At 41.7% G+C, this 25553-nt stretch overlaps 1 protein-coding gene across 1 annotated transcript; it reads right to left on the bottom strand.

Annotated features, from left to right (window-relative positions):
- Positions 1–15556: 15556 nt before the first annotated feature.
- On the bottom strand, positions 15557–16018 carry LOC145049626 (uncharacterized). Its single transcript, XM_078998010.1, has one exon. It carries the CDS (start codon positions 16016–16018, stop codon positions 15557–15559), a length of 462 nt encoding a protein of 153 aa, XP_078854136.1.
- Between the last annotated feature and the right edge of the window lie 9535 nt (positions 16019–25553).

Genomic DNA, 25553 nt, shown 5'->3' with positions numbered 1-25553 from the left:
CCCTTAGAAAGCTTTCTTTAGTAGATCTTGAACCTAAGGTGGATCAAGGATGAATGAGCTTTGATGGAGTGTCCTTGATGTCCCTTAAAGCTCTCAAAAATTTGGAGGATGGAGGAGAGGAGTTCTTGGAGGGACGTAGTAGCTAGAATTAAAAGTGAAGGTGGTGGTGGGATACCCTTGGCCGAGAGGTAGATAAGAGGGAGAGAAGAGAGAAGTTTGATGTGATAGTACACAAAAACATGAGATTAGCATGGATATTTGTTGGATAATTGCATGGAAATCCATCTTGCAAAACTTAGGTGGCACCTCTAATTATCCCATTATTTTTTTTGTCTAGCCGAGAATGGGGAAAGGAAAAGAGAAGGGAAAAAGTTTAGTCCTTGCTTGCTTATATTCGATATTATGAGGCCCAAGTGGAGAATTTTCGGCCCATTGGGCCCTTATGAGGGTTTATGACCCAATAGAGATAAGGAAAAAGGGTTTACAGCCCAATGAGGCCCTAGAAGATAGTTTACGGCCCAAAAGGGCTTATGAAACCATTTAAGGCCCATGATGACTAAGTGAGACATTTTACGCCCAATAAGGCCCATGAGAAGTCTCATGGCCCAAAATGATATTATTTAATGAATATGGGTCCAATTAGGGCCCATATAAGGATTCTTGACCCAAAATACTCAAATCGAGAGTTTATTGGCCCATTATGCCCAATAAACGACTACTGGTCCATCCTGAGTTTGAATCTTAGGGTTTCAAGCTCAAAATTGAGTATATGAGATGCATTGAATTAGGTTTTGAGCTTCACTCATGAGTTTTGATTCAAATGGTTGATTTTTAATTAACATATTTCATGACATCAACTTAGATTACAAGTTATATAGGAGTTCATTACATGAATACAAAATTTCCTAGCCAAAAATGCTAGTTGTGACATCATCCCCACGTTAGAGGGAATTTTGTCCCGAAATTCATTTGATAGATAGAACTATGAACGATAGAATATGTGAGGGTACTTCTGCTTTATTTGGTCCTCGTGTTCCCATGTGAATTCCGGTCCACACTTAGCGTTCCATCGAACCTTCACAATCGGAATGCGACTTTGCTTCGTACGCTTCACTTCTCTGTCCATTATCTCGACTGATTCTTCGACGAACAGGAGACTCTTGTTTATTTCGATCTTTTCCAGAGGAATGATGAGAGTTTCATCCGATAAGCACTTTTTCAAAATTGAGACGTGGAATACGGGGTGTATGTTGCTGAGCTCCACACGTAGCTGCAGCTTATATTCCACCGGACCAATTCAGGCAAGAATCTCGAATGGTCCGATGTATCGTGGATTTAGTTTTCCCGTTTCCCAAAACGGATCATCCCTTTCCAGGGAGAGACCTTTAATAGTGCCCGATCTTTGGCTTGGAATTCTAGAGGTTACCATCGTTTATCAGCATAGCTCTTTTGTCGGTCACGCGGTGTTTGAAGTCGGCCTTTGTTTGGATTAACTTTTGTCATTTATCAAATGATCTCCGGTCCTGTAAGAGTGTTGCTTAGTGATTTCCCTTTTGCCATCTGGGTGTCACCCACCTCAGCCCAACAGAGAGGCGATCTATATTTGCGACCATACAAAGCCTCGAAAGGAGTAACCCTTATACTTGTTTGATAGATGTTGTTGTACGAGAATTCAATCAAGGAAAAGTGGGTATCCCATGATTTTACAAAATCGATCACACAGGCTCGTAGCATGTCTTCAAGGTTTTGGATGGTTTGTTCGCTCTAGCCATCAGTTTGAGGGTGGTAAGCAGTGCTCATGTCTAGTTGTGTTCCCATTTCCTTCTGGAGCGATTGCCAAAATCATGAAGTAAATCTACTATCCCGATCCGAGATAATAAACGCTGGCACTCCATGAAGTCTCACGATCTCTTTTATATGGATTTGTGTTAATCTTTCCATCTTGCATGATTCTTTTATTGGCAGGAAATGGGCGGATTTGGTTAACCTATCGATCATCACCCAGATAGCATCCAATCAGTCCGCTGTCTTAGGTAATTTGGTTATGAAGTCCATGGTAATCCCTTTCCATTTCCACTCGAGTATCACTGGATGTTGTAATAATCCCGAGGGATTTTGATACTCCACTTTCACTTTGGCACAAGTGAGACACTTGCCCACGTAAGTGGCGATCGCCGCCTTCATATTTGGCCACCAATAGTGTTGTTTGATGTCCAGGTACATTTTATCCGAACCTTGATGGACGGAATATCGCGTTTTATGTGTCTCGTTCATGACTACCTCCTTGAATCCCTCAAATTTAGGGACCCAGAGTCTATTCATGAAGTAGTAAGCTCCATCCTCTTTGACTTCGAGGTTTTATTCCATCCCACACAGCGTTTCATTTGTGGCGTTCTCCAGTTTTAATGCATCGGATTGGGCTCCCTTAATCTGCGGGGTTAGGTGGGAGTGGATGGTTATCGATAATGTCTTCACCCAACGACCGGAGTATTCTTTCCTGCTCAGGGCATAGGCTACCATGTTAGCTTTGCCCGGGTGGTACTTGATCCCGCATTCATAGTCATTTAGCAGCTCAACCCACCTTCATTGCCTCATGTTCACCTCCTTTTGGTTCAGAATGTTCTGGAGACTTTTGTGATCCGTGAAGATGGTGCACTTTTTACAGTAGAGGTAGTCCCTCCAAATCTTAGGGGCGAAGACCACAGATCCCAACTTGTGATCTTGCATGGTGTAATTTACTTCTTGTGTCTTCAATTGTCTGGACGCGTAAGCTATCACCTTTTCCACGATGCATGAGGAAACAGCCTAACCCTTGGTTCGAAGCATCGCAATAGACTACCAAGTCTTCGGTTCCCTCTAGTAATGATAGCACTGGTGCACTACAGAGGGATCGGTTCAAGGTTTGGAAGGAAGCTTCTTGCTTGTACGCCCTGTTGAAAGATACACCTTTTTGTGTCAGGGTGGTGAGGGGCTTGGCTATCTTTGAAAGATAAACCTTTTTCTTTGAGAATTGGTCTTCCCTTGACTATTTTTGCACATCTATTTGTTATGAACAAAATATAACCGTTATGAATTGTTAATAAAAATAATAACGGTGATAGTCGGGATCCTGATGTAACTGAGGATCCTAGATATATGAGGATCCTTGCCCTAACAATTGCCCCCAAGTTATTCCTGAAAATATGAGAGTCATTTTCTTAAATATTAAAGGAATAACTTAAATAAAGAAATAAAAGGATAGAGAAAGATAATTTCTAGATTTAACCCTCAACGACTAGGTATCTTTGAATTTTAACAGGAAGATAACTAGCCGTTAACAGTCAAATCTGTATTAATTCCTTAGTATAAATAAATATGATCAGTTTATCTATTCTCTACTCATCACATTCTTCTCTTCTTTACCTGTATTACTTTTCGAGCATCGTCGATTCATTAGAAGGTAATTATTTTTACGTTTCGGTTTATTTCAGTATGGTTAGAAAAATGGTTGTTTCCCGTAAAAGTATCTTAGCCCTCCCTAAAGATGATTTTATCAATCAAAGGATCCTCTCTTATGAGGAGACATGTTCTTTTGGGGACGATGTGACATCCCCAAAATCTCGGCCAGAAAAGACCGATTTTCATTTATGCTTTTAAAATAATTTTAGAGTAAATCCTTTTGATTTGAAAGAGTTGCGGAATTTGTTCCCAAAAACAAAACATGATAAAACAATGTTTACCAAAGCATTTCATAAAAGAAATGTATTTTCATTATATAATCAAAACTCGGGGTGTCATGTTCCGATACAGACCAATAAGCATAAACGATAACATTACAAGTCATTCAACAAATATATACATATACAGACTTGTAAACAAAACAACTTGATGGTTCATCCATCTCATGCTCTTGCGCCCCTTCCTGTAATACAAATAAAACTGAGTGGGTCAGGCTTCGGAGCCTGGTGAGCATATAGGGTTTTCAACCCACAATAAATAATCATATTTAATTTCCACCAACCAACAATAACCCAATTACCCATTCCCGTTATTCTCACTTTATGTCCCTACGACAACTAACATAAGGGACCTAGTCTAAGAATATTTCATCGGGGCGACAACACATGCTTCGGGGGTTCCTCAGCAATATAAGTCAAATAAGGCAACCATGAGGGGGATGGAGTACAGCGAATGAACACCCAAGTTCATTAACACCTACAGGTGGCGAACCTGCTAATGTTTCCACAAGACTATCTAGAAAAGTCTGTGGTCATCATCTAAACTCCGCTAGATGACTAAATCAAACAACAACGAGGCCTCTCATCTGTTTTATTACACACCAACTATCTACCCATGTTCTACCCAACATATTAGTAGATAAAATATACATTTTTATACATAGTTTTGAAAACTTGTATAGCATGCTTTAATCAATACATATTCCACATAACAGATGAGGCACACACACACATAACACATATTTCATAGAGAATAAATCATATCTATGAGATAGAAGAAAGTGAATACACATTCACACATATAAACAACAATATACTTAATACACTCAAACCATACTTGTATTATTATCGTGTTTATGAAAGGTAGTATACACTCACTAGTTCAGAAGATGATCAGACATCACTACGGCTTATAGAAGTAGTAATTCTCAGCAGATCTGGAAGATCTCTACAAAAATAGAACTTCTCGCGGGCAGAGCTTCGGCTCGGGAACCGCACTTCTCGGGATCTTCGGGATCTCGGGACTTGCCTCGGGGCTCGAGAATATTACCGGGGCTTTGGGGTATTTCTAGCACGCAAATCGATGCAAAACGGGAGAGAGAAGAGAGAAAAGAGCAAAAGAACTCGGCTACCCTCGCATCCTATTTATAGGAGGCTGGAGCCTCGGAGTATGCGGGGCGTACTGGTCCGAATTCGTCACTGCGTTCGTCATCCGAAGCCACTTGCTGCGAGTGTCGACATCTTCGGTGTACGCGGGGCGTACTTCGGATAGGATCGCTGACTCCCCTTCGGATAATGCCGGATTTTCCAATTAAAATTAAATACAAATTATTTAATAAACTTCGGAAATTCATATCTTCTTCATACGAACTCCGTTTTCGACGTTGTTTATATCCACGCGAAGGTGAGACTACGCTCTACAACTTTTGTTTAGACTTCGTTGGCTAATTTTAACTTTATTTTTATTATTTATTTTTAATAGGCCGGGACAGAAATACTTCGTTATAAATTCATAACTTCTTCGTTTGACGTCCGTTCTCGCCTAACTTTTCATCGCTTCGATACCAACAACGAGACCTTCGATCCTCGTTTAGATTGTTTCGACTAAAAACCGCTCGATCTCAAATCGAGTATTTCGGGCTGCACACCGCTAAGCCGAAACTTCGATAAATCATAACTTTCTCATACGAAGTCAGATTTGGGCGTTCTATATATATTTGGAAACCTCGTTTCAACTACTACAACATTAACCAAAGATATCAAGTTTATTTTACACTCAAATTTTGACGCTTATTTTTATTCTTAATTAATCAAACCACATAATTAAGCAATTAAGCACAAAACACATAATACTCAAATAATACACTTGTATTATTTCAAAACGGGTTACAAAGGTTAACCTAGACTATTACATTGCTAAAAATTGCAAGCCCGAAAACACAGGCGTTACAATTCTCTCCACCTTAGAATGATTCCGTCCCTGGAATCACACATCAACAAACAAATGCGGATAGCGACCCATCATGTCACTCTCCGTCTCCCAGGTGAGATTCGGCCCATTCGTGTGTTTCCATCGGACAAGCACTAACCCAACTATTTTGCGTCGCAACTTCTTAGTCTTTCGGTCAACAATTGCCTCTGGTTCTTCAATCAACCTTTTGTTCTCATCAATTCTCAATTCAGAAATTGGAATTATGTCGGGAACTTCTCCCGTGAACTTCCTCAAATAACACACATGAAAAGTGTTGTGAATTCCATTCAGTTCTTCGGGTAATTCGAGCTTGTAAGCTTGGTTCCCAATTCTCTGAAGAACTTTAAACGGTCCAATAAACCTTGGACTCAACTTTCCCCTTTTACCAAATCTTATAAGTCGCTTCCACGGCGAGACTTTAAGCAAAACTAAATCTCCAATTTCAAAAGTCATCGGTCTTCGCTTCTTGTCAGCATAGCTCTTTTGACGATCTTGAGCTGCTAACATTCTTTCTCTAATTATTTTCAACTTTTCAGCAGTTTGATGAACTATTTCCGGTCCCATAAATTGCTTTTCCCCAGCCTCAAGCCAACAAGACGGCGTACGACACTTCTGTCTGTACAAAGCTTGATAAGGTGCCATCTTAATGCTTGAGTGAAAACTATTATTATAGGAAAATTCCACCAAAGGTAAATGTTCATCCCAATTGCCTAGGAATTCCAAAGTACATGCTCTCAGCATATCTTCAAGTGTTTGTATTGTTCTTTCACTCTGACCATCAGTCTGCGGATGGTAAGCTGTACTTAAACATAACTTGGTACCCATTTCCTCTTGTAGACTTTTCCAAAACCTTGAGGTGAAACGACTATCACGATCCGATACAATCGTTAACGGAACACCGTGAAGCCTCACAATTTCCTTCACGTAAGAATTCGCAAGCTTCTCCATAGACCATTTCTCCTTGGCTGCTCTGAAATGCACACTCTTAGTGAATCGATCAACGACCACCCAAATCATGTCGTGACCATTCTTTGTTCGGGGTAGTTTAGTGACAAAATCCATAGCAATGTCTTCCCACTTACCCATAGGCACAGGCAATGGTTCTAAACTCCCGTACGGTTTCTGATGTTGTGTCTTGACTCTCGCACAAGTCACACACTCGGCCACATACTTTGCAACATCAAGCTTCATCGTCGGCCACCAGTAGTAGGGTTTCAGGTCCCTATACATTTTAGTGCTACCGGGATGAATCGAGTACATGTTCTTGTGAGCTTCTTCCATCAGAAGATCTCTGATTCCTCCTGTCTTAGGCATCCAAATCCGATCTTGGAACACCTTCAGTCCATGACTGTTTACACCGAACACCAACGTTTTGCCCAAACGTTCCTCCTTTCGGTCATTCTTTTCAGAAGCTTCGCTTTGAGCCTTCTTTATACTTTCCAAAATAGTCGAGACAACTTCGATTCTCAACGATCTTGGCCTTCTCCTTTCAAGATTGACTTTCCGACTGAGAGCATCAGCAACAACATTAGCTTTACCGGGATGGTAAAGTATCTCACAGTCGTAGTCCTTAAGTAACTCTAGCCAGCGTCGTTGCCTCATATTCAATTCTTTCTGATTAAAGAGATATTGGAGACTCTTATGATCAGTGAAAAGTTTGCACTTCGTGCCATAAAGGTAATGCCTCCATATTTTCAGAGCGAAAACTACCGCTGCCAACTCCAAATCATGAGTCGGGTAATTCTTTTCATGCTCCTTCAGCTATCGAGACGCATATGCTATCACCTTTTCTCTTTGGGTCAAAACACAACCCAATCCAACCCCAGACACATCGCTATAAACAGCGAAGTCTTCAACTCCATCGGGCAATGAAAGTATCGGTACCTCGCATAGCTTCTTCTTTAGCTTCTCGAATGCTTCTTTATGCTTATCACTCCAAGCATAAGTAGCTCCTTTGTGGGTCAAAGCTGTTAATGGAGTAGCAATCGAAGAAAAGCCTTGGATAAACCTTCGGTAATATCTGGCTAATCCTAAAAAGCTTCGAACCTCCGTGGGACTTTTCGGTTGTTCCCACTTCATTACAGCTTCAATCTTTGCTGGATCAACCATTATCCCTTCTTGGTTGACCATGCGACCCAAGAATTGGACTTCACGAATCCAAAAATCACACTTAGAGAACTTTGCATACAGCCTCTCCTTCTTCAAGACTTCTAACACTTCTCGCAAGTGTCTGCCATGCTCCTCTTGGCTTTTTGAGTAAATCAGAATGTCGTCTATGAACACTATCACAAATTTATCAAGGAACGGATTACAAACCCTATTCATTAAATCCATAAATGCTACCGGAGCATTGGTTAGTCCAAACGACATAACCAAGAACTCATAGTGTCCATATCTAGTTCTGAATGCAGTCTTCTCGATATCTTGCTCTCTTACTTTTAGCTGATGATATCCTGACCTTAGATCGATCTTCGAGAAATAGCTCGAACCTTGCAATTGATCAAATAGGTCATCAATCCTCGGCAACGAATATCTATTCTTTATTGTTGCCTTATTCAGCTCCCTGTAATCGATGCACATTCTCATACTTCCATCTTTCTTCTTCACGAATAACACCGGAGCTCCCCAGGGCGATGAACTAGGTCTAATGAAACCTTTGTCCAATAACTCCTGAAGTTGCATCATCAGCTCCTTCATCTCCGTCGGTGCTAATCGGTAAGGTGCTTTTGCTATTGGCGTGGTTCCTGGTAACAAGTCAATTCTGAACTCCACTTGTCTATCAGGTGGTAATCCAGGAAGATCTTCAGGAAATACTTCCGAATACTCACACACCACTGGAATACTCTGCATCACCTTTGTTTCCTTCTTAGCATCGATCACGAATGCTAAATATGATGTACATCCCTTGGTCAAACACTTTCTGGCTTTCATTAGAGAAATGATTCCAGAATTTACTCTGCGTTTGTCCCCATACACCATAAATGAATCCTTCCCAGGCGGGTTTACTTTAACTATCTTTTTCTTGCACAAAATTTCGGCATCATTGGTGCTAAGCCAATCCATTCCCAACACGATGTCGAAACCATTAAGCTCGATAGGCAATAATTCCCCGTGAAACTTATTCCCATTAAGGTCGATTAATATGTCTTTCATACGATGACTAACAGGTACAAACTTGCCACTAGCAACTTCGACTAATAAAGCATTATCTAGTCTATCAACAGGCAAAGCTAGCTTTCTACCAAACTCATGCGAAATAAAGGAGTAGTTGGCTCCAGAATCAAACAAAATTTGAGCAGGTAATTCGTTAACAAGAAAGGTACCTGAAGCGACATCAGCTTCATCTTTCGCAGCCTCAAGTGTCATCTGGAAGGCTCTCGCCTTCGGCTTTGGTGGAATGTTGGGCCTAGCTGCCTCCTTCTTCTTCGGACAATCTTTCAAAATATGCCCCTCTTCATTGCAACCAAAACACATCCTTTTGTTGTTCGGACACTCATTGGCAAAATGTCCAACCTTTCCACACTTGTAGCAGGTTACATCCTCGCTACATTTCCCAAAGTGCTTCTTCTTACACTTATCACACCACTTCGCTTCGCCTCCCATTCCTCCAAACTTTTTCGAATCAGATTTCGAAAATTTGCCCTTCTTACCGAAACCAGATGTTCCCTCAAACTTTCTTTTCTCACCAACCTCAACCTTGTCGGTGGTTCTCCGCTTAATCATGTTCTCAACAGACTTGGCAGCCCAGATAGCTGCCTCTAGAGTATGTGCCTGACGTACTGGCACCTCATACTCCCATGGGAGTCCCTTCGCATACCGGTCCACCTTTGTCAACTCGTCTGGGACGATACGCAAGGCAAACTCCATCTTATCGGTGAAGCTATTGGTGTATTCATCAACTGACATGCTGCCTTTCGTCAATGTCAGGAACTTGTTCTCCAACTCCAACAAATTTTGAGCCGAGCAGAATCTGCGCTTGAACTGCACCAAGAACTCTGCCCATGACATATGCAGTGGCTCATTAGGGCTCAACGTCTTCCCTAGAGTGTTCCACCAACGAACGGCTCCACCTCGGAACTGACGCACTGCATAGATAGTTTGCAACTTGCCTCTGCAGCCACAAGTCATGAAGGCTAACTCCATTTCTGAGATCCAATCCATAACTCCAATCGGATCCTCCTTTCCATTGAAGGTCGATGGTTTGCAAGTTAGAAAGTCCTTGTACTTGCATCCCATTCCATCATTCCTTCCATCATGGTTGTTTTGCCTAACTATCGGTGGGTTGGCTTGACCAATAGACCCACTGAAGTTTCCACCTTCCGAGTGCCCTTCCTTTAATTCAGGCTCCTCCACACGAATTGACAGTTCTTCACGATTCTGTTGAAGCAACCGTCTAGTTTCATCCATCTGACGATCCAACATCGTCTGAATCATCATTTGCACACCAGCCATGGTTATTGGCTCAGGTGCTGCTGCTACGACGGGTATTTGTTCAATTACTGGTGGTTGATTCCTGTTTTCATCAGCATTTCCAACTCCACTTCTTGTTCTCACCATTTTTGATCTACACACCGAATAAGGTGAAATTAGATCCTCATTCACGATAGATATTCAAATCATCCTTATCGCTCCAAAACGTTTACATGCTAGTTCTAATATTGTAGACGTACGCTTAAAATCCTACACGCATAAGGTTTCTAGATCCGGTCGGCAACAGACCATCAATCCGAACAAATAATATCATATATGGCAACATATAACATTTAGCACATAAAGCATTTTAGGCAACTTTCCTAAAATAAACTAGTGCTCGTGTCTAAAACATAACATATACATATCTCAAAACTTCACTTAGCATTCTAAGTTTAAGTCTAGAAATCCTACAAATTCCTAGTTCGCTTAAACTAATGCTCTGATACCAACTGTGACATCCCCAAAATCTCGGCCATAAAAGACCGATTTTCATTTATGCTTTTAAAATAATTTCAGAGTAAATCCTTTTGATTTGAAAGAGTTGCGGAATTTGTTCCCAAAAACAAAACATGATAAAACAATGTTTACCAAAGCATTTCATAAAAGAAATGTATTTTCATTATATAATCAAAACTCGGGGTGTCATGTTCCGATACAGACCAATAAGCATAAACGATAACATTACAAGTCATTCAACAAATATATACATATACAGACTTGTAAACAAAACAACTTGATGGTTCATCCATCTCATGCTCTTGCGCCCTTTCCTGTAATACAAATAAAACTGAGTGGGTCAGGCTTGGGAGCCTGGTGAGCATATAGGGTTTTCAACCCACAATAAATAATCATATTTAATTTCCACCAACCAATAATAACCCAATTACCCATTCCCGTTATTCTCACTTTATGTCCCTACGACAACTAACATAAGGGACCTAGTCTAAGAATATTTCATCGGGGCGACAACACATGCTTCGGGGGTTCCTCAGCAATATAAGTCAAATAAGGCAACCATGAGGGGGATGGAGTACAGCGAATGAACACCCAAGTTCATTAACACCTACAGGTGGCGAACCTGCTAATGTTTCCACAAGACTATCTAGAAAAGTCTGTGGTCGTCATCTAAACTCCGCTAGATGACTAAATCAAACAACAACGAGGCCTCTCATCTGTTTTATTACACACCAACTATCTACCCATGTTCTACCCAACATATTAGTAGATAAAATATACATTTTTATACATAGTTTTGAAAACTTGTATAGCATGCTTTAATCAATACATATTCCACATAACAGATTAGACACACACACATAACACATATTTCATAGAGAATAAATCATATCTGTGAGATAGAAGAAAGTGAATACACATTCACACATATAAACAACAATATACTTAATACACTCAAACCATACTTGTATTATTATCGTGTTTATGAAAGGTAGTATACACTCACTTGTTCAGAAGATGATCAGACAGCACTACGGCTTGTAGAAGTAGTAATTCTCAGCAGATCTGGAAGATCTCTACAAAAATCAAACTTCTCGCAGGAAGAGCTTCGGCTCGGGAACCGCACTTCTCGGGATCTTCGGGATCTCGGGACTTGCCTCTAGGCTTGAGAATATTACCGGGGCTTCGAGGTATTTCTTGCATGCAAATCGATGCAAAACGGGAGAGAGAAGAGAGACAAGAGCAAAAGAACTCGGCTGCCCTCGCATCCTATTTATAGGAGGCTAGAGCCTCGGAGTATGCGGGGCGTACTGGTCCGAATTCGTCACTACGTTCGTCATCCGAAGCCACTTGCTGCGAGTGTCGACATCTTCGGTGTACGCGGGGCGTACTTCGGATCGGATCGCTGACTCCCCTTCGGATAATGCCGGATTTTCCAATTAAAATTAAATACAAATTATTTAATAAACTTCGGAAATTCATATCTTCTGCATACGAACTCCGTTTTTGACGTTCTTTATATCCACACGAAGGTGAGACTACGCTCTACAACTTTCGTTTAGACTTCGTCGGCTAATTTTAACTTTATTTTTATTATTTATTTTTAATAGGCTGGGACAGAAAAACTTCGTTATAAATTCATAACTTCTTCGTTTGACGTCCGTTCTCGCCTAACTTTTCATCGCTTCAATACCAACAACGAGACCTTCGATCCTCGTTTAGATTGTTTCGACTAAAAACCGCTCGATCTCAAATCGAGTATTTCGGGCTACACACCGCTAAGCCGAAACTTCGATAAATCATAACTTTCTCATACGAAGTCAGATTTGGGCGTTCTATATATATTTGGAAACCTCGTTTCAACTACTACAACATTAACCAAAGATATCAAGTTTATTTTACACTCAAATTTTGACGCTTATTTTTATTCTTAATTAATCAAACCACATAATTAAGCAATTAAGCACAAAACACATAATACTCAAATAATACACTTATATTATTTCAAAACGGGTTACAAAGGTTAACCTAGACTATTACATTGCTAAAAATGGCAAGCCCGGAAACACAGGCGTTACTGACGATGATATTGAGTCTCTAAGACTCAATGGAGCCTTTCCTTCCAAAGCTATTTTCAGGCCCTTCGATCCTCTCATTCAGCCCGACTTCGTCTCTCCCACTTAGGTGTGCTTTCTTGAGTACCCCTTATCTTTGCGTTTAAAATACCCTTTCCTCGGGATTGTTTCTGAATTCTTTAGGGTGACTGGGATTTCATATATCCAGGCCATGCCAATTGTATGGAGGATCCTATATTGGGTTAACCAGGTAAATCAATCAAAAGGCGTTGACATAGGCCTTTCTGAATTGGCATGCGTATATGATCTCACAACCTTTGGGAATTCCTGTTTCCTCCTCAAGGTCAAACCCCACAGATCTCCTCTGGTCCTGAAAACCAAGCATAATGATGGAGCTTGGAAAGAAAGATACCTCTTCATGAGACGTGACTCTGTTCCTAATGGGGATCTTCTTCTTGATACCTGGGTCAAAAAGGGTAGGAGTCTTTAATGTAAATATAAGGATCCTGGAATTCACATCTTCTTATTTTGTGGTGAAGATATTAATGATCCTTTGTTATGTATATATGATCCAAAGCCACTCGCTCCAGTGCTCGTTTCACTCTTGCTGATCTTGATACAGCCATGTCGAAGGACTAGCTGGTGGTGAAGAAGGAGAAGAGTTCGTCTTCTCTTCCTCCTAAAAGATCAATTGTTGACTTGATAGTGAAGACTCCGGGATCCCGGAAAAGAAAAATGTTGAGTCCACAAGTTTATCTTCGGAGATCCTTGGAGATGAGGAAGCACTCCAGAGGTTGGTGTCTTTCTCCCAAGCTGTAAGTGTTGACTCCATTCTCGTTTCATTGTTCGTTTTTTTTTCTGACTCACTGTATCTTTCTCATAGGTCTTTGATCATGTTTCCGCTGATCTAAGGATCCGGGCGGAGAGGGCCGAACAATCCCTTTAGGGATAGGAGAGGATGTGGAAGGTGACCAATGAGGATCTTCTCAGGAGGGTGGAGCTCCTCATCAAGGAGAAGGATGAGAGAGAGGAGGAGCACATACACGAGATGGAGGAAGTGATCTCTAACATAAAGGTCAGCTCTGCAGTGGCTATTTGGGAAGCCAAGATCTGCCTTGTGGAGGATCGCGAGAATACAGGTTCCTAAGACGTGGATGGCTGGTGCGAGGCATTGGCCAAGATGGCTCGAAATCCTGCTATCGCCAACTAGGATCCTGTACTGCAACTGATCGAGGGAAGGAAGAAGAAGGATACAACCGATGATGACCTGGCTAAGGTCTAGGCTTGCAAAAATATTGGTTTAAGTAGTTTTTGTTTTTGTCAGTGATGTAAGACAATTAACCTTTTGGCTGGGTTGATATGCAACCCTTTTTTGAATGACATGGTAGTATTTTCCTCATATATCTTTCTTCTGATCTCTCCTCGTGACTGTTATGACATTAAGATCCTTAAATAATTAGGATCCTGAAAAACTTGGTTCCTGCGGATAATCCGAAAACGTAATTTTCTTAGTGAATCATTTCTAGTATATTTGAATGTTGATAATCAGATGATTTTAGTTTAGGACCCTAGAAAATTCAAGATCCTTAAACTTTATCTAGAGTTCTCTGAGAATAAGGATAGATGGAACCTGATTATCTCCGAGGTTTTTTCTTAAGCTTTGTAAGTCTTGAAATTTACTGAGGATAAATCTCAACTTAGGAGAGAATTTCAGTTCACTGTTGATAATAAGGCTCTTTACCAATGAGGATTGATGAGGATCCTTAACGAATAGGATCCATAAGGGCAAGGATCCTTAATGATGAGGATCCTTATTAACAAAGATCCTTAAAGGTGAGGATCTTAGACCATACATGGGAAATCCTTCATTAGGATAGCCTGTTTAGCTTATAGAATTTGACAAAATCTTATGTAACACCATAGGTTCAATAGATAACATGTTAATGTTATATAATGGGGAGGATCCCAACTTGTGATATAATTCATGGGAAAGATCCTTACTTATGATAACATGAAGATGTTATGATTTGTGTGCTCTCTGGCGAAAATTCCCAACATGTGATAACATGAAGATGTTATAGACCTTATGTAGTTTCTGGGGTAAGATCCCAATTTTTAATAACATGAAATTGTTATAAACCTTAAGTAATCACTGGTGTAGGATCCCAATTTTTAGATAACATGAGAATGTTATAAACCTTAAGGATCTTAACTTATGTTAAAAGATAAGAGGGTTGCCAAGCCACTGAATCGTGAAATGATCCCCTTATCTGTATCCCATAGTTAGATATCGTGCGTCCAAGCGAGGTGTATAAACCTTAGTTCGTGTGAAAGAGGTAATTAGCTCTTTAAACCTTATAGGGGATTAAGTATCCTTAAGCGTAGGAGAGATGATTAGTCTTTAGCTTGTGTATATGATAGTTTAAAGATTACACCGCTAAATATAATGGAGTTTCTCAAGTGTTAAGACGTTGACATCTTCGTGTGTCAAGATCCTTATGTTTTAGGATCTTCAACGTTGAGGATCCTTATGATTCAGGATCATTGCTTATGGAGATCCTTAGTTGTACGTTGTTCTGCATAGCAAACATTAGCTAGGGGTGCATGTATACTAGCTAACATCCCTCCGATGCTTAAGTTAGTAATGTATTCAAGGAGAAAATAAGTAATTATGAAAAGTTTAAGGTAAAGAATATGTGTACCTTGGTTTTGTTGTTGATCAATCGACCCTACTTACATGTAGTATGCTTTGAAGTGTATAGCATTCCAGGATCTTGGTAGAACGTCTCCTTCGAGTGTTGCTAGCCAAGATGATCCTTTTCCTACTTCAGCATCTATGAGATATGGTCCTTCCCATTTAGGAGCTAATTTTCTGCACTAGGATCCTTGGTGTTTTGGATTGTTTTTCTTAATACCAAGTCTCTTATTTGAAACCTTCTGACTTTTAGGTTTTTATTGTAAGCCTTGGTGATCCTTTGTTGATGAGCAGCAATGCGTATTTTGGAAAGATCTTTGAGTTCATCAATAGTGTTAAGATCATGTGCTAGGATCTTATCATTATTTTCTTGATCTTGCAGTAAGTATCTTGCCGTTGGGATCACTACTTTAGTGGCGATCGTTGCTTCTGTCCTAAACACCAAAGAGTTGGGGGTATGACCTGTGGCTACTTTGGAAGTAGTCCTATCTTCCCATAAGACGAAAGGAGGCTCATCTGCCCATCTTCCCATCTTCTTATCCAATCTTTTCTTTAAGTTGTTTACTATGATTTTATTGTTGGATTCTGCTTGACCATTAGCTTGGGGATGAACATGAGTGAAAGTTATCATTTTGATTCCCCAACTTGTGCAGAAGTCTGTTGTCCATTTACTTATGAATTGAGATCCATTTTCGCATATAATTTCAGCCGGGATCCTAAACCTGGTCACGATATTACGTTTAATAAATGAGACTACTTATTTGTCTCTTACCTGAACAAAGCCTTCAACTTCGATCCACTTGGAGAAGTAATCAATCATCACTAGAATGAAGACGTTTCCACATGGGGCTATCGGTAATTTTCCCACTATATACATTCCCCATTTCATGAATGACCATGGAGAGATAATAGGATGTAGAGGTTCTACCGGTTGATGCAGGATGTTGTTATGTCTCTGGCAAGCATCACACTTTTGAAAATGTAGAAAAGAATCTCTCTTCATGGTTGGCCAGTAGTAACCTGTTCTTAGTATTTTGGAGCATAAGGATCAACCCCCGGTGTGATTGCCACAATCTCCTTCATGTATGTCCTTCAAGACTTTTGTAGCTTTAGGATCTTCCAAGCATCTAAGATACGGACTTGCCATAGACTTTTTATAGAGTTTATCTTGAATTATCATGAATCTTGAGATTCTTGTTCTGAATGCTATTTCACTTTTTTCTTTTATTGGGATCATGCCATTTTGGAGATACTCCATAATCGGTTGGGTCCATGATCGTGGATTCCTTTGAGGATCCTGTTCGTCAGGGTAACTTTGAAGAGGGATCCTAGGGTCAGGATCTTCGATAGCTGCAACGCTTGTTGGTTGTTCAGGATCATCAGATTTGTTGGAGAGGGATTTTATGGTTGGGGTTACTATGTGGGTTATAGGAATCTTCGTTTCTGCTGGGATCCTAAGGGAGGATCCTAAGTTGGCCAATGTGTATGCTTCTGTGTTTTCTTCTTTGGGAACTTAGGTTAGGCTAAAGTTCTCGAAATCAGAAGCTAATTTTTTGAGGATCTCTAGATATAGTGCTAATCTTTCACCTTTCACTGCATAAGATCCATTAGAGTGATTAGTTAATAATAAAGAATCAACAAATACCTGGAGATCCCCGATTTGAAGATCCTTAGCCAATTGTAGTCCCATGACGAGTGCTTCATATTCTGCTTCGTTATTGATAGTGTTGAATTCGCAACTAACTTCTCGCAGGTAGGATGTCCCCCTATGGCGACTTTAGTATGATCCCTAGCCCGGTTCCTTTTTTATTTGAAGCTCCATCTGTGAACAATGTCTATTTTCCTAAGTGTTCATCTTCTAGGAGTTGTTTAGCTTCCATGTCTACTTCGTTTCGTAGATCATCAATAAAGTCATCCACAAAGTCTTCTAATGCTTGTGACTTTATGGCGGATCTCAGTTCATATCTGGTGTCGAACATGCTTAACTTCACCGACCATTTTTCCATCCTTCCTGAAATTTCTGGTTTTCTCATGACGTTCTTAATAGGATAATTAGTATTTACATGTATAGTATGTGTTTCAAAATAATGCCTTAATTTAGTAGAGGCAGTTACTAAGACAAGAATTAATTTTTCGAGGTGAGAGTACCTGGTTTCAGGATCCATGAGACTTTTACTTACATAGTAGATAGGATGTTCGTCTCTGTTTGAGGATACTGAGAGGTAAAGGAGGAGCGGTTCCCCGTCTATGGGATTTACCAGTAATGGCGCAAAACTCAAGTATTTTTTGAGTTCCTGAAAAGCTTTTTTGTGATCTTCAATCCATTCGAACCTCTTGTTCATCTTCAATATGTCGTAGAAGGGTTTTCATCTTTCTGAGGATCTTGAAATGAACCTGTTGAGTGTCGCTACCCTTCCGGTTAGACTTTAGATGTCTTTTGTTGAAGATGGAGATTTCAACTCGATGATTGTTTTAATCTGCTCCGGGCTTGCTTCGATTCCTCTCTTGGTTACCATATATCCAAGGAACTTGCCCGACTTCATCCCAAAGTAGCATTTGAGTGGATTCAACTTCATATTGTATTCATCTAGGATGTGAAATTATTCTTTAAGATCCCTGAGATGATATTCAGCTTTCATTGAATTCATCACCATGTCATCAATATAGACTTCCATGGTGTCCCCAAACTTTTCTTTAAACATCTGATTCACTAAACTTTGATATGTTGCACCTGCATTTATAAGACCAAAAGGCATTGCAGTGTAACAATATATACCTGTTGGCGTTATGAATGTTGTATCTTCTTGGTCGGATGGTTCAATCTGGATTTGATGGAATGCTATCGAAGCATCCATGAATATTAAAAGTTCATGGCTAGCCGTTGCATCTATCATAGATTCAATATGCGATAAAGGAAAAGGATCCTTAGGACAAGCTTTGTTAAGATCCGTGTAGTCTACACATCCTCATCATTTTCCGTTTTTATTTTGTACGACAACCACGTTAGCCAGCCATCTTGGGAACTTCACTTCCTTGACCATTCCCATCTTGACGAGCATCTCTACTTCTTCTTGGATGATCTGATTCCTTTTAGGTGCAAAATTCCTTCTCTTTTGGTGTATTGATCTGAAATAAGGATCAATATTAAGTTTGCAAGTGATAATACTCTTGTCTATATGTAACATCCCAAAAATCCATACCAAAAATTATGTTTTTAATTTAATACACAAATCCCAAGTGTCAACCATTCATACAAAACATATCACATCAGAGTATCATGTCCAAAACATTATTTTATTTTATTAGAGTAAAACATCCCAGGCTAAATAAATAATGATGTGTGCCATGTGATCACCCCGAGCTCTTCCGTCCGCTACCAGAAGTACCTGAAACCAAAACTGAAAACCATAAGCACGAAGCTTAGTGAGTTCCCCAACCTACTACATATCATGCATAATCACATACTGCAAGCATTGGGCCATTTCTGCTACTTTAGGCCTCGCCCGCTACGTCGGGCCACGCCTGGCTTCGATCCTCGCTTGGTATACGGATCTATTTCTCTTAGGCCCCTCCTGGCTCTTGGCCCCGCACGCAAAACACATACCAACATATAACCCTAGCACATAACATATAGACTGAACATACCCTACTATATTCATGTCTTGGGCCTCGCCCCAGTCCTGCTACTGGTGAGCCATGGAACCCCGTCCAAGCTCCTGCTGTTAGTGAGGTACGGGCCCCCGTCCACACTCACCTTCCTCCTATCTTGGGCCTCGCCCCTGCTCTGCTACTAATAAGATACGGAACCCCGTCCATACTTTGCTAGTGATGAGATACGGGACCTCGCCCACACTCACCCCCCTACCAGGCACATACAAGTATCACACAGACAACAACTATAATCTAACATGCAAGCATTCCTTGGGCACCCGCCCGACATCGGACCTTGGTCCGGAATATCATACTAGCAAACATTTCCTAGGGATAACCCCTGGGTCTTCCTACTCATAACTACATGGGCCGACATTGTGGCCTTAGACCCATTCACACAGTGAGGAGACTCACCTTGCACTGTTGAAACCTTGCTGATATCCCTCTAGCTGCTATCTGCCAAACCCGAAACTGCTGCTCCTTCGGCTCCCCGAGCTAACAACACCGAATATCACTTAGTCCAATTCATTAATCCATCTTAGGGTAAAATGACCATTCTAGCCCTAGTCTAACTTGGTCCATATCTAATTCCAAAAACCAAGGCCCAATACTAAGTAAGCTTCCCAAGCCCATTAGTAGCCCACTAATGGCGCAATTTGCTAAACTTGGCCCAATCCCTTTAATGGGCCTTACCCTAAGCCCAATTATATTCCTTGGCCCAAATTATCTAATTTTTGATGGCCTACTAAGGCCCAAATACTCAAACATGCCCCAAACTGCAACCCAATAATTCATGACCCAAACAGACAAAGTACGCGGGGCGTACATCTACGTACGCTAAGCGTACAGACAAGATTGTGCGTACGCTGAGCATACCTGCACATACACTTAGCGTAATACCTCTGTTAAGACCTTTTCCCAATAAGTGCTTAATACTCAGATCTAGAAGCTACCATTACAGATCTTGTTCCTTTTCCACGTCTTAACCCTTAAAGTCACTAACTTGGTGACTTGCAACCCACCAAATAAGCCCAAACTCGAAAAGGTGACAACATACTTCCATAACAAGGACAAAATATCATGCATGAACTCATTAAGACCACCAAGATTGAAACTTTATTACTTATGGGACACTTTTAGCTCTGAGGGTGGCAACCCCAAGCTCAAAATTGAAGTTGCCCCAAAAAGAGTCCATTCATGGGACCAAAATAACCCCGAAACCACACTACACAAGATCTAAGCTTCCTTAAACAAAGTTATGAACTTTATACCTCCAAAGAGTTCCAAATGATGATGCTATTCCGGATCTATAAGCTCCTACTTCCCAAGTCTTTCTTTGACAACTTCTTCTTTTCCTCTTCCAAGATTAAAACCACCAAGATGAGCTTCCCAAGGTTAAGATCACACAAAATGAAAGGATGAGGCATTCTAGGGTTTCTCTGAGGTTGGGGAGGCTGATAATGAGGCTAGGGTTTGAGCCATTATGTTCTTTATATAGTGGCTCACCCTAAAATTAGGGTTTAAGGACTCTGGGCGTACGCCCTCAGCACCCGCGATCACTTTGCCCTACTACGATGGGCGTACCCCAGCCTTACGTTGGGCATACCCAGCTACATACATGCATGCATTACATGCATGACAAGGGGCTGCCTTGCCAACTTTTCCATTAAGGGACCATAATTGTTAACAACTTCAAAATGCTATAACTTCTTCTTCGTAAGTCCGTTTCCAACGAACTTTATATCCACGAAAAGTGGCGAGAAGCCCTACGCTTCTAGCGACACACCCTAGCCCAAAACTTCTTGAATAAAACTTCAAACCCTTGAAATACCAAAACGCCCCTAGCCTTGGCCACCGAAATCCATAAATGAATACTTTCAGAACAGGGTGTTACAACTCTCCCCCACTTAAACTAGACTTCGTCCTCGAAGTCTTTCTTTACTAACACCCATCACCTCATCAGCTGATCTGCAGAACGCAACCAATGATCGTACACGCGAAACAACATCCCTAAGATACTGAAAGTCGGCTCGGTCTTCCATTCTGAAGAAGGCGAACTTCAAAATTCTGCAAACCCCCAAGCTACTTCGCACACAGGAACCATCACGATAGACACTTCTGCCCGAACACCATGCTGCCTTTTGTCTTCCTTTCAAAAGAACGGGGACCTACCAGGTCGAACCTTTCTGCCTACCAACCAAAATACTGAATTCCCTCCGATCTCCGAACCCAAGATGAAGCTCTCAGTCGCTCCCAGCGACCTCTGAAGAAACTTCGGCTAGCTAAACTGCTCTATCTACCTTGCTACTCTGGCTCCCTAAGTCCTGGGATCCTCGATCCCCTAACTTAACTCTAAGGCCTCTACTAGGTCCGACATGCGCTGCTAGAATCTCTCGGGACTCGCCTACGGGTCTCACCCCAAACTATATCTTAGTGCGGTCTCTCCATCAAGTCTCACTTATCTTGCTACTATCGCGAGGTCCTCGCCCATGGGCCCCACCCAAACCATACTACGGAGTGACCCTACCCTAATCTCACTTATTTGGGATTAAACGGGTCCTAAACCATCCTGAATCCTCAACAAACTATCCTTCCTCGATCTCTATCCGACTAACTAGGAGATACGAGCATCGCCCACACTCCACTAGTTAGGAGATTCGGGCCCCCACCCACACTCCTCTAACTACTTGCTACTAGCCTAAAAACGTCCAACAACGAGCGCTCCATAGCCTAACATCCTGACTAACTCGCGTGCTACCGGGAAACAACAACCTGTTTTTCCCACACCAGTCCTCTACTACCGCGAATACATGAACTCAACTTCAGGAAGTTTTCCCCAACTCCCCGCTCATGTACTCCTCCATCCAAATAGCCACTTGGGCTGCTTTCCTCAACAATGATGCGAACCCAATCCAGTCTCGCACTTACTTCTGCTTCTGACCACTCGGGTGGTTCTCCCCCACTTTGATTCCATTAGCTCCTTACATCTTACAACTTGAAAAGGATTCTCAATCCTTTTCTCCATCTAATGTTCGATCTGCTGAAAACCAATACTTACTATTTCTAGTGCTCCAAAATTAACCAATACCGGATCTGAACCACTTTGAAAGTCTAACATAATCCCTCCCAAGCCCCTCTCATACTTGCTACAGTGACTGCATCCTGAGAACTAGCGATCTATTGCAGCTCGATCTTGACTTCCTGCGGAACCATGGGTGTTGGAACTTGAACTCTCTCCACATCCAAAATAGGACAACGGGACTTGAAATGACCTGGCTGGTAACAATGAGAACATATTTGATCCTTCTTGCAATCCCGATGTACATGCCCTTTTTCTCCACATTTGAAACACCTAAACTTGTTGCAAGCAAACCCATGGGTTCCCCCACACTTGCCACAAACCTCAAGATCTCCATGACTTCTCACACTCAAGTCAACCTAGTCGGAACCTCCACCTCCCTTCAATGGTCTTGATGTTGACGTCCGCTTCCTTTTCCCTAACTGCACATCCAAACGAAACTCTTGCTCCCAAGTTGCCTCGGCTACCCCATCGACCGCCTGAACAGTCTCTGTCTGACCCTAAAACCTAGCGGTTACCCTGCCAGTAACACACTCAATAATGTCGGGTAACTCCTCGTGTATAGCCCACGAAACCTCCACAGTAATCCAATCTTGAAGTGAACTCTCTTGGATACAAGGTGCGTAACCCACCTCCGATCCTTGATGACAAGAGCTAATAATAGGACCCTCCCTTCTGAGGGATCCCAGATATCCATAAACATTGGGCCCTAGAGGAACCCCTAACATGACCACCATCTCAGCGCGAAAGGCTCCCAACCTCTCACCCAAAATCTCCAATATACCCTCCTTGACCGTACCAAAAATCACAGGAGTCTGATCTAGCATACTGCATGTAATTTGTGTTGATACTAACTCTCTCATCTGCTTTCCGAGCTGCTCGGCTCCTAAACCTGAGCCTGACTCCTCATTGACACCTGAACTGCCCACTGGCCTACCCTGTAGCGTCACCATGCTGCATGATTCATCACATAACTACCATCAAAATACTCATCACTACTGATGGATCACACACTCACTACATGTTCCCTGGTTTTATCTTAGCCTTTCTCGAATCGAGTATGGATCCTCTACTTTTAGTAGTACGGGCTCATACTACCTTCCACATCTATCTGTACTTTCCTCGAGAATTTCCTCGACTCCACCAAGTCCCTTTCACAACTACTATTCCCTCCCCCCCGGCACTACTCTCATCCTAGGCTTGCCCTAAGGTAACCTCGAACCCGCACCCAATCCTCAGCTACTAAAGGTATCTTTATAATGCCAATTAGCCACTACCTGAATACCATCACATGTGATGAGGCTCAGATAATCCTTCGAGTAAAGGACTCGTCCCTACAACGGTTAGAGTCATACGAGAGCTGTGCAATATGGCCAAATCCAGCACTCTGAGATTATTTAACCTTGATCACATGTGACTTGACGTATTCACCTAATGGCTAACTCCCATCACTCAGAGTCCCACAGAGCACAAAGCAAGTAGCATTCAAAAAAAGGGAAGTCTAACCATATAATCCAATCATATTGTTTTATCCCCTACTCAGGAATCTGTACATGCAATTTAAAGGCTCATACAATCAGGCATAACCTAAACAGGCTATCCTATCACTGGTTGATCTGTACTAGCATGCAAGTCTACAAGCACATAAAATAGGCATATAAGGCATCTCTTCCTAGATCCTTAGCTCTACTCTACCATGCAGTTCTCATATTCATAACATAACATAACATAAACATGTATGGGTAATTTGGGATTACTTACTTGAGCTCGGCTAATAGCATGCACCACACCCTTTTTCTCTTTTCAAAATTCTTTTCCTTCCTAAAATTTCTTTTCACTTTTTCTAAAACTCTTTTTTTTCTCAAACTTCCTTTTTTACAAAAATTGACTTTCCTTTTGAAAAATTTCTATACCAATTCCTTAGTTTGAGTTCAGGCACACTCGAGAGTATGCCCGAATCCCTCAAACCAAAGCTTATATACCAACTTGTAACGTCCCAAAAATCCATACCAAAATTTCGAATTTAATTTAATAAACAAACCACAATTGTCAACCATTCATACAAAACATATCACATCAGAGTATCATGTACAAAACATTATTTTATTTTATCAGAGTAAAACATCCCAGGCTGAATAAACAATGGTGTGTGCCATACGATCACCCCGAGCTATTCCGTCCGCTACCGGAAGTACCTGAAACAAAAACTGAAAACCATAAGCACGAAGCTTAGTGAGTTCCCCAACCTACCACATACCATGCATAATCACATACTGCAAGCATTGGGACACGTCTGCTACTTCGGGCCTCGCCCGCTACGTCGGGCCCCGCCCAATTCCAGGCCACGCCTGGCTTCGATCCTCGCTCGGTATACAGATCAGTTTCTCTTAGGCCCCGCCTGTCTCTGGGCCCTGCCCCTAAACACATACCAATATATAACCCTAGCACATAACACATAGACTAAACATACCCTACTGTATTCCTGTCCTAAGGCCTCGCCTGTCTTGGGCCTCGCCCCATTCCTGCTACTGGTGAGCCATGGAACCCCGTCCAAGCTCCTGCTGTTTGGGAGGCACGGGCCCCCGCCCACACTCACCTTCCTCCTATCTCAGGCCTCACCCCAGCTCTACTACTAATGAGATATGGAACCCCGTCCATACTCTGCTAGTGATGAGATACGAGACCTCGCTCACACTCACCCACCTACCAGGCACATACAAGTATAACACAGACAACAACTATAATCTAACATGCAAGCATTCCTTGGGCACCCGCCCGACATAGGACCTTGGTCCGGAATATCATACTAGCAAACATTTCCTAAGGATAACCCCTGGGTCTTCCTACTCATAACTACATGGGCCGACATTGTGGCCTTAGACCCATTCACATAATGAGGAGACTCACCTTGCACTGTTGAAACCTTGCTGATATCCCTCTAGCTGCTATCTGCCAAACTCCAAACTGCTGCTCCTTCGGCTCCCCGAGCTAACAACACCAAATATCACTTAGTCCAATTCATTAATCCATCTTAGGGTAAAATGACCATTCTAGCCCTAGTCCAACTTGGTCCATATCTAATTCCCAAAACCAAGGCCCAATACTAAGTAAGCTTCCCAAGCCCACTAATGGCCTAATTTGCCAAACTGGGCCCAATCCCTTTAATGGACCTTACCCTAAGCCTAATTATATTCCTTGGCCCAAATTATCTGATTTATGATGGCCCACTAAGGCCTAAATACTCAAACATGCCCCAAACCGCAACCCAATAATTCATGACCCAAACAGACAAAGTACGCGGGGCGTACATCTACGTACGCTAAGCGTACAGGCAAGATGGTGTGTACGTTGGGCGTACCTGCACGTAGGCCCAGCATAATACCTCTGTTAAGACCTTTTCCCAATAAGTGCTTAATACTCAGATCTAGAAGCAACC

The sequence above is a fragment of the Lactuca serriola genome, chromosome 5, assembly GCF_051521515.1.
Source record: "Lactuca serriola cultivar US96UC23 chromosome 5, Lser_US96UC23_V15, whole genome shotgun sequence".
Lineage (NCBI taxonomy): Eukaryota > Viridiplantae > Streptophyta > Magnoliopsida > Asterales > Asteraceae > Lactuca > Lactuca serriola.
This window is presented reverse-complemented; position numbering and strand designations above follow the sequence as displayed.